This window comes from Amblyomma americanum, chromosome 8 (genome assembly GCF_052857255.1).
Source record: "Amblyomma americanum isolate KBUSLIRL-KWMA chromosome 8, ASM5285725v1, whole genome shotgun sequence".
In the NCBI taxonomy this organism is placed as follows: Eukaryota; Metazoa; Arthropoda; class Arachnida; order Ixodida; family Ixodidae; genus Amblyomma; species Amblyomma americanum.
Window position 1 is genome coordinate 126,006,963 of NC_135504.1, and position 9,977 is coordinate 126,016,939.

At 46.5% G+C, this 9,977-nt stretch overlaps 1 protein-coding gene across 1 annotated transcript; it reads left to right on the plus strand.

The window, feature by feature from the left end:
• The first annotated feature begins 215 nt into the window (after positions 1–215).
• On the plus strand, positions 216–9,190 carry LOC144102748 (uncharacterized). Its single transcript, XM_077635929.1, has 6 exons — positions 216–250; positions 3,996–4,099; positions 5,727–5,846; positions 6,337–6,411; positions 7,837–7,920; positions 9,144–9,190. Exons 1-6 carry the CDS (start codon positions 216–218, stop codon positions 9,188–9,190), a joined length of 465 nt encoding a protein of 154 aa, XP_077492055.1.
• Positions 9,191–9,977: the final 787 nt, after the last annotated feature.

Sequence of the window (9,977 nt, forward strand, 5' to 3'; positions counted from 1 at the left end):
GAAGGATAGCAGGCGGAATGGAGAAATGAAATGAAAGGGGTGAGGGGACAGGAAGAGAGGATAGGGGGAGAAGTAATATGTACAAACTATTTACACAATAAGAAATGGGTACAGGTTGTGCGCGTGATTAGTTCATGATGGAGCAATAAAAACACATGCGCACAACAATGTTCACTACAGCTGGAGTGGGGCGTTCCGAAAAAAGAAAAGTCTGAATGACGCCAGTGGAAATTCTCCGCGTTCCTTTCAGGTGAGCCAAAACCTTCTGAAGTGCCCGCGCCAGCAAAGCCCGAGTAAGAGCTACAATCTTTTACTGCGTGATCTTTCTTTTTGGCTTTGTTTGGTACTTCAGGTCGAAGCCATGTAACCATGTAAGCAGCCGCGCGTACGACCTTAAACTTTATAACTTTGTGGTTGGTGCACCTTTATTAGAAGTGATGTGTTGAAGTGTTATGTAACTACATTTAAGAGCGTTAGCTCTTATTCATCACATTTCGAGATTTCGTGGGATCTCCTACCACCCTGAGATCACAGCGCCATCTGTGGCGCTGTGTGGCCATCTGTGTGGGGTGGATGGAGGTTGAACTATGTGAGTATAACGTAATTGGACAAAATGGCGGCATATTTTCGGTTTCCTGGATCCAAGATGGCACCCATTAAAATTGGATGGCAGACATTAACATTGTACACATGCCAATACTGATTGAAGCGTTACCATATCGCGCCGCAAGCCGAATTCTAGGCCCAGCTTGACCCCCCAAACGAAGCAAATTCCGTTTGGAACGTATCCTGAGGAGGTTTAACTGGACAACGGGTAGACGTTCATTGTAATTTCTCTGATAGATGGCGCTAGGCGTCGATCACTCAACTAGGCGGCGTGCGTGCACGCGTAGCCGAGCATGGTGGAAATCCACCCCGTTTCAAAGGGAATTAATTACATTCCGTTTCTCGAGACGAGCGGCGCGTTCTTCCTCGCTTTCTTCATCTAGTAAACCAAACAGCTAACGCTCTTTAGTTCAACGTCTTCCAGACGGTGGCGGCTATTTTTTTTTTTTTTGCTGAGTTTTAGTGACGCTACACTGAAGCGAGAGAAGTGCAGGGTATTTCATCCCTTGTAGAGACATCGGCGGCAAGCAAGCAAGGTTGCGCCCGAAGGAACGCACGTCCAGCTGCTGGCAAAATAAATATCTCCTATCGGGGACAAAAGGGCACAGGATTCGCAACCGGCGACTCCAATGAATTTTTCTGTATGTTTTGCACGACTCCTTTCTGCTTGGGTCAAAACATTGGATCACAGTGTATCTAAATAGATGGCTGTGTCACCTACATGTCAAGAACCGTAACCCTGTCAGAAATCGTGAACCAGCGGTGGTACTCTCTCCTGTGGCTGTTTGTTCTGCTTAAGTTGCCTAAAGAGTGAAACGCCTCTTTCAGCGGAGAGCAGCGCATTGTACAATTGCCTTCACACGCCCCGTGTTGACAGGAGTTCGATAATAGTTTTATTTTCTATACTTGTATAATGCGACAGGTTCATAAGCTGACCTTTGACCTGCACGTTTTGAAAAATACCTACGCTTTTGAATCTGTTGAACGAAAAATAAAGTAATCTTCTTTGGGCCGCCGCAATAAAGGGATATATCTGAGAAAGGTTCACAATAAGTTGCGTATTCGACGGCATTAACCTGAGCGTGTAATTTGGGGAATTGCCTTTTTCGTAACCGTCAAAGTTTCTTAGCAAAAATATAGCTCTAATACCAAATTCATTTCTTTTTTTTGGCGGAGGCGGGGGAGGGGGCGTCGGGGGTACTGTTCACGTTTCACTCCTTGTGATTCAACATAGCAAACTTTAAATAAAAACTCTTCGCTTAAACCACCGTTGCTACAGCTCAAGGAAAATATATCCACAAAATATCATAAATCTTGACCCTTAACCACGAAATAATACTCTATATTTTGCATGTTGTATTGGTAGCAGGGTGTCACTGCTTGACGAGAGGGAGTGAAGCTGCGCTTGCTATTTGCTGCAATGAGATATGTAAGAGGACGCCAGTGATAAACGTTAACAAAACTCAGACCTTCAATATACAGTGCACCATTAAATTTCTTCGGAATGAAGGTGTTTTTTTCTGTCTGCAATCTATTGCCTGTGCCTTTCGTCATCTCTTGAGCGGCGCAAACTTTAACGAAGCCCGTAGAGACCAATGATTTATAGATGAGTTCATTCATAGACGGTCACAAAATGTGAGCAGGAAGCAGCCGCGAGGCTCGAAGTTAAGCGATTGGCCCTCGAGCTCTATCATGCCCAGCTTCCGTGCTTCGATTCCCACGGTCAGCATATTTTCCTTTTTTCTAACGTTTCGTAGCTAAATTAGGAATTGGTTCACTGCAGCAGAAGGCCTGGCTAATTCTGGCCTTCCTGGTAAGCGGTGATTAAAAACAAAGTAAAATATGTGACCAAAGTCTACTCCATTCAATGGCGTTATTAGCACTTTTTCACGCTCTAATTGTGAGGTGGGCCCGGAATCAGCGATCCCGACTGTGCACGGTGCATTCCATTGCACGCCCTTACGGGTGCTTCTCCAGAAGTGTCTCACCGATGCGAACTTGTTGCGTGCACTCCCAGACACCCTTAGAGCGTTTGTGAGCAGCGATCTCGGTCTCAGAGGAGATGGCCTGGACACAGTGTGGCATCACCAATAAGCCTGCTACCAAGTGACAAAGAGGAGTGGTCTTTGGTGCCCAACTTTCGCCGGTAGCACGGTCGCAAACCAGGGAATGGTTCGGAGTGAAAGGCTCACAGTTAAAAGAAACATTATCTAATTGAGACGATACAGAGCAATTTCTGACCAATTGTAAGAACACATAGAAAGTTGTGTACAAAACAATGCAACCCATGCAGACCAACACAGGCAGGCTGCAATACAAGACAGATCTCGCAATTAAAGTCCACCTACACACGAGAGAGAGAGACAAAAAATGCAGAATACAATTCGTTCACCGCGCACTGCGACCCACCGACGAGCAGAGTATCACGACGAGGCCGTCCAAAAGACTATCCCGAGCTGCATCGCGTGTCGACCCGGGAATCATAATAACAATGATAATAATAATTGGTTTTGGGGGAAAGGAAATGGCGCAGTATCTGTCTCATATATCGTTGGACACCTGAACCACACCCTAAGGGAACGGGGAAAGGAGGCAGTGAAAGAAGAAAGGAAGAGAGAGGTGCCGCACTGGAGGGCTCCGGAATTATTTCGACCACCTGGGGATCTTTAACGTGCACTCACATCACACAGCACACGGGCACCTTTGCGTTTCGCCTCCATCGAAACGCTGCCGCCACGGTAGGGTTGTATATTTTTATCAGCAGGCTGCTGCTCGATACCTGAGTGTAGCCTCGTGTATCAAATCGATGGACTGGAACAGTGTTTTGACCGCATTCTGAGGAGATCATCTTTGCAAGCACGGGTGCCCACGTTATGGGTATATGTGACAGCAAAGTGCCCAGGCTCTACAAGGTGCAGAAATATATCTTTGCCCGCGCTCTCCCGTCATCGATATTTTTGTCCTCAACACGCCGTAAATGAAGGCTTCCAGTGATCGTTCCTGTCGGCCCCGTGGATCTTCTCGTGGGTACCAGATGGTATCGAGAAGGTGGTGCAGCTGCTACTGGTGTAAATTATGGACCTTCTGAAACGCCGGATCCCCTGTCGATTTATTTTTCTCGTGGTTTATAATCCAGGAATGACTGGAAAAATTTCTCCTCTGTAAAATGGGCTTCGAGGTGTCGCGTAATGACCGCGGAATCTTTTTGTGTTTAACATACAAATTATCAACAATTTTATTCAAGTATTTCGAGTTACCGTCAGGGAGAAACATGGAATATTGATTACATGAAGTAACTTGTTTCAGTTAACTACAGTGATGTTCACGCAAGCTCTGACAGCGTCAATATAAACAAAATATTTTGCCGAATGATGTGCATTTGTACGCAGAGCTGCTCCACAAGCAGCAAAGAGAGGGTTCTTTTCGAGACTGTGGGGCTCAAAGAAGGCGCCGGCAGCGCCAGTGCAAGAGACCAAGCCTGCAGCTGCGGAAGGTGATGTATTCCTTTCTTTGTTAACGATGTTCAGCAGCCGAGGCAGCGTAAATAACCGAAATGTGCGAAGGATAAAATCCGCTTCCATCCATTTAACCTTTTTTTTTCTCAAGCATAACACTGCCACAATCTTCTAAAAGCTGTCATCAGGTCGCAAGGAACTGTAGTAATTTCTGGCTAGCAGATGCAAGGCGGAAACGGTTCATCAGAGTCATTATTGCTTTTCCTGGGAGCATTGCCTCCACCAGCAGTGCTGTTGAAAGCAGGACAGAAAACGCAGTGTATATCAAGTGTGTGTGAGTACTTTTGCCAGGTTGCAGCAGCATTGCTTACAGAGGAGGGAGGAGGAGAAGGACTTTAATGGAACAGGAGAGGTCTGCCCGGTTGGCGGCCTGGCATGCGACTCCAGATTGCTTACAGAGGCTTTTCATAAATCGTCTACAAAAGAGACCCTGTGGGAAGAACGCCGCGAGTGACGATATGCTTAGACAGAAAAAAAATGAAGGGAACAGTTAATAAGCTCCTCCTTAAGTGTATGACGCGATAGCGTTAAAGGGTTAATACCCATATACGCGGAATTGGACGTTCTCTACTTGACGTTCATAGATCCCTGGGAGTCCTCATACCACTCCTGGCGCAGTGGTGCAGCGGTCATGCGATAGGCCAGTGCCCTGCGATGGCAGGCGCTGGCACCGGTGAGACTTATGCGACCCAGGTTGCTCTTTCTGACGAATCTCTTGTGACCAATCATTAGCTGCTACCTCTCCCGATGCGGCGTTTGCTCACAATCGGGGGTGGCCATGTTGCGCTGTCGAATGGCCACAGGATGCATGTGGCCCGCCTGCCTCCTATGTTGCTTCTCCGGGGATTTTCTGTGGAGTTTTACTCACCGTCCACAAGGCCGACGAAAACGTCAGATTCACCGCAGCGGTGGCTGAGTGGTTGAGCAACCGCTTCGCATGCGGGAGGTGCGGGGTTCGATCCCCAGTGCCGCCGGATGCCCACCGGTGATACAACGGGTACAAGCTTTCCCTTGGTCTGGTGCTCGGCTTATTTAGGGTGAAATGCTTGGGAAATGGGTCTTTGACCCCACTTGAGAAGTCGAAAATACCTTGTGCCATGGCGCTCTTTGGCCATAGATGCCTTTGCGCAATAAAAATTCATCATCATCATCATCATAATCATGAGGACGACAGATATTTATACGTTACAAGCTCCTTAACGCGATCCCGTTAATACCGACTCCGCAATGCACGAGACTCCTCAGTACTACGAAAAAGCCCAGCTGGCGGGCACTGTATATATTACTACAGCTAAAAGTTCGCAATCTCAATTCATATGGCTCTCCTCTTCGTTTCTTGAGAAGATGCAGCATTCACTGCTTTTACAGAAGTGCCTACGTTGAGAGCTAACATATTATAACTGTATAGGTGACTGTCAGGAACTGGGAATCCTCCATCGGACTGTAAAGCTTGTAGATAAAGAACTTCATTATTGGGACAAAGCCTGATGCGAGCTAACTTTATTTGGGTGTCCAGGAACCAAGTGTAATTTTAGCTATAAGTAATTAGCAAATAACATGTCTCGAACACGACATATCCATATCGATTGTGCACCTGTTTTCCAGGCGGGCGGAAAACACCTCCGGTTCCTGCGTCCGAGAAGCCAGAGATGAAAGACGGCACTACTGATGTTCCTATGGAAGGAAAGAAAAGCGAGAATAACATGTTCAACATTTTTCCTTCAGGTGAAAATAAGGGCTCACGGCCTAGACACCGCTTAGTGGTACAACCATTCAGGCAGTTGATTTGTTTTTTGCTCACAAATACAGCCCTTTCTGCTGCTGCAGTTCATAATATTCGCAAGGATTGTGACGTTTATAGCTCACAAAACCTACCTGTAATCCCAGAAAAGCAAGGAACACTCCAGAACGCAATTCATTGTCTACAGATCAAGGTCATTACTGTTCACTACCAAAAGCGTATAATGTTTTTTTTTTTTTTTGGGGGGGGGGGGGGGGGCTAAGCTCAACTTACACATTTGTCAAAACAATAAAAAACAAATCCTACTCATTGTATGTAAAAAGCAGGGAAGTAGAGTTAAACAAATGATTGCCCACCTCTAAAACACAAGGCTTCAGAATTCAAATTTAGGTAGTGCATTTCGATGTATCGAAATAAGAGAGTCACGGGCACTTTCCACAACGTGTGCTGACAGTGACAAACGTGTGTTCAAAGGTGGGAGGAATACCCCCGACGTGCCTGCAGTCCAGCAGCCAGACGCCACTGGTGCACATCCGGAAGGGAAAAAAAGTAAGACAAATTCGTTTGTTATAGCTGTCGATGGCTAAAATTTCTTGCTTTTTAGCACCGACACGTCGTCGGCATGACCGCATGCAATAAACTCCACTTTGGCTGGGAAATGAAACTCCTGCTCTGCATGAATGTTGTTGTTCACAAAATGATAGTACAGCCTATAATCCGTTTTATACATAGCAGGCTGCACTTCCAAAACTAGCACGGCTGTTCGCGCAGCCCAAGTCCGCGCCAAAAAAATAGTTCGCCCTAAGAGCAAACTGAACGCGAGCATACTTCGATTAATCAGATATTTAGTGTCGTGAATGGCAATCTCCTACACTTCGTTTTACCTCTTGCCATATTTTTGTTTCTAAACTCATCGAGACTTCGAGAAGTACGAATGGCTTTGGCGATCTGATACGTGGCTGGTCGGGCGAATCGCCCCTACTCCATCCGCGTCTAAAAAGTAGCTCGCACTGAGGAAAAGTTACAGCCAGATGGCCTGAGTACTGAGCACCTCACAGCTTTGACCGGGCTTTACAGCGGTAACACATCGCTTTGTACTGCTCTTTGCTTTCGTCTAAACACTCACCGAGGCTACGAGAACAAATTATATGTGGCGCAGTAATATAGTATCGCGGACGCACTACTTCCGCAGCCTTCGCAGTGTCGCCTGCTGTGTATGAAGTGGAGTATAATAAAACAACACTTCGTCGTCTTCTAAGAAGGATCACACGTGTAATTTTATTTCTCGCAAAGCGGGCTGAGGTTCCCAGCTGCTAGAGGAAATGTACGTGCCAAGCAATGTATCTAAAGGTATCTAGGTTCCATACTGCACCCAGAAGCCGATTATGGGATTTCATATGAGTTGGAGAGTACCATTGCCTTTCGCTTCATGCTTACTATACACAGGCATCAGAAGGAATATATGTGCACGAAACCGCGCGCAGGAGTTTCAGTTTACACTCAGTTGACCGTAGACTTGATATAAGCATCTTGAAGAAAATGCGACGGACTTGGTGACGCATATGAATATCGAGCAGAAAATTGAGAGTATAGAATAAGGCAAAGATAAAAAACTGATCATCAGATTTCAGGCAGCACATGTCAAACGTGGCTTGTCTCTTTTTTTCAAGAGAAACACATCGTGGCCATAATACGCGCAAAAAGTGGAGAAAAATGCTCATCTTTGGCAGCGCAGTTTATTTTGTCGCGGCGCAAGAACTCTCCAGAAGCTATGATATGACAACCAGCCAAAAGAGCAGCTTTGCCTTCGAGGTTCAAATAGAATGAAGTGTAGTCGGGAAATTAAGACGCTTCACTGCGCGTGAATTCATCATAGCTCTAAAACTTAGCTTATGTTGGTTACTAACAAACAGCGGAATCCCACATGCTTATGTTTTACTTTATGCATAACGATTTGCGCCACCTACCTTCCAGGTGGCCAGTCTACACCGACTGGCCCTCCGGAGGTGAGGGCGGACGGGAAGGATGCCGCTGTCGTTCCTCCGACAGAAAAACCAAGTAAGAAGGATAGAATAAAGTCTGCTCTTTCGGCAGGAATCTCACCGTCTTCCACATAATACAGTGCTATGTGCTTCCTGTCATCTAGAAAGCATGAAGCTGTGTGATAGGCGCATCTTGTGGCCTCGTTACGGTAGTTTCTGAAATCATCGGCGTGGTGTCCGAGAATCGGGTAATTTCGATGGATGACCTTCGGGTTGTGCAAGAAGCTGTACTAGCGTGAATTGATGATTTTGATGATTTTAGACCCGCGGGGTTGGCCGGGGGCGGGGGGGGGGGGGGGGGGGGTTAAGGACAAGGCACATTAAGCGAAGATAACGCACGTTGAACATAGCATAGTGGGCCAGTTGGTATTGCATATTGAAAGAACGAGGACCAGGGAAATGGAAGAGCAGTACAAGCGCTTGTACGCGTCTTTCCTTTCCCTGGTCCTTCGTTTCAGTTGCGCTGTTCGGTTCTTTCAGAAACAAACGTTCATGGCATCTTACGCCGTTGTTCGCAGCATTCATTCTATTGTTCCAAAACTTGATATTTCTTTTTTCTTAGAATATAATACGTAAATAATACGCAAACAATACGTAAAGAAGGGATGAATCATTAACGTGTCTTAATTGAACACTATGGGATCAGCCACTTTGGTGTGCTAGGAATACGTTGAAGCAGAATTTTTTTTTTCGTCTATAACTGAAAGGCTTTGTAATTCTCGCACGCTCGATGGAAACCTGTAGCGCACGGTGAGGAAAGTAATGACGGAGCGATTGAAAGGAGCCAGAGAGATCGACCGAGAGATGTCATAGTGAGCTACGACGGTTAAACCTTCGGTTCTCGAGCCAGTAATGAAATGCCCGAGCAATTTTGCAAATCGCTTTCTTAAAACTGAAACCACCGCCGCTAGGATTTATTCTTGCAAGCTTGGGCTAAACACTAAGGACACCGTAGCTATTAAGCCACCACGGCATTCTCACTGCTTGCAGCGTTCGGAAAATGAGTAGAACGTCCGGGCTGTGGGGAAAAGCTGGATCGTAAATCTTCTGATCTTATTTCTCCATTCTGCCTGCTATCTTTTATTTCCGCTGCCCCAGCTCAGGTGCTTCAGTATCGATGGCAGATGCCGGGGCTAGCAAAAATCTTTTCCTTCCTTTTTACTATTATTTTAATAAACGACCACTACCATCACCACCTGATCAAGCAGTGTGACTAGAAATCCTCGGCGTGCTTTACAGGTGGGGAGCATCCTGATGTGCCTGGGGCGGCGGCCAAGCCAGAGTAAGTGCGACCAATGCAAAATCTCAGTTTTTTTCTCCCACACTGTGACACTTGAGCCGAAAACGACACAAGCGGTTAGTAAAACATGCATCGTTTTCCTGAGAACTACCGGCCGACCCGTTTTGATTGCATTCATTCCATTCAAACGTTATGCAGTTACGTGCTTGCCAAGTGAGCTTGCATAAGGGAAAAAGTTTGCCTTCCTACATCGTGGACATCGAGGTGTCCTAATTAGAGATGTAAAATATCGGAAATCTTTAATGCTGCAAAAAAGCGAAGAAAAAAACGAGTCTTTTTCCAGCAATATTGGGCAGGTACTAGATAGAAAATTTAGAAAAAAAATACGGAGGGTGGTGGTGAAAAACATTTATAAGCAATTAAATTTTTACAGAAAGGTGATTGGGGTACGACCCTATTGGCCCTTTCCCGTCACAGTACTAGGTGGAGCCCCTATTCCGGGGCCCCATTGGCAAGCAACGCCGCCCGCGTCCGTTGAACCAAGGCCTTTTGGCTCTTCAGGTCTTGACAGCCGAGCAGGGCCGCCTCCCAGTCCTCTCTGGTGGGTTGGGGTTGGGGGGGATAGATGGGTTAGATTGACACGCCCAAACCATGTGGAAGGTGTCAGACACCTCCCCACAGAACTGGCACGTGCCATCAAAGGATGTATTGAAGTGTTTAAGCACCGCCGGGCACAGTACAGTGTTAGTGAGAATTTTGATGAGGAGGCGCTCGTCAGCGCGATCCAGACCCTTACAAGGGGCCGGGTAGCGCCGGTGCTCCTCCTTGTAGTA

What these genes read in the sequence shown, in the direction of transcription:
- LOC144102748 (XM_077635929.1), top strand. Translation starts at nt 216, where the DNA reads ATGACGCCAGTGGAAATTCTCCGCGTTCCTTTCAG. An exon ending in ATTCTCCGCGTTCCTTTCAG is followed by an intron (nt 251 to 3,995) that starts GTGAGCCAAAAC and finishes ATTTGTACGCAG; the next exon opens with AGCTGCTCCACAAGCAGCAA. An exon ending in ACATCCGGAAGGGAAAAAAA is followed by an intron (nt 6,412 to 7,836) that starts GTAAGACAAATT and finishes CCTACCTTCCAG; the next exon opens with GTGGCCAGTCTACACCGACT.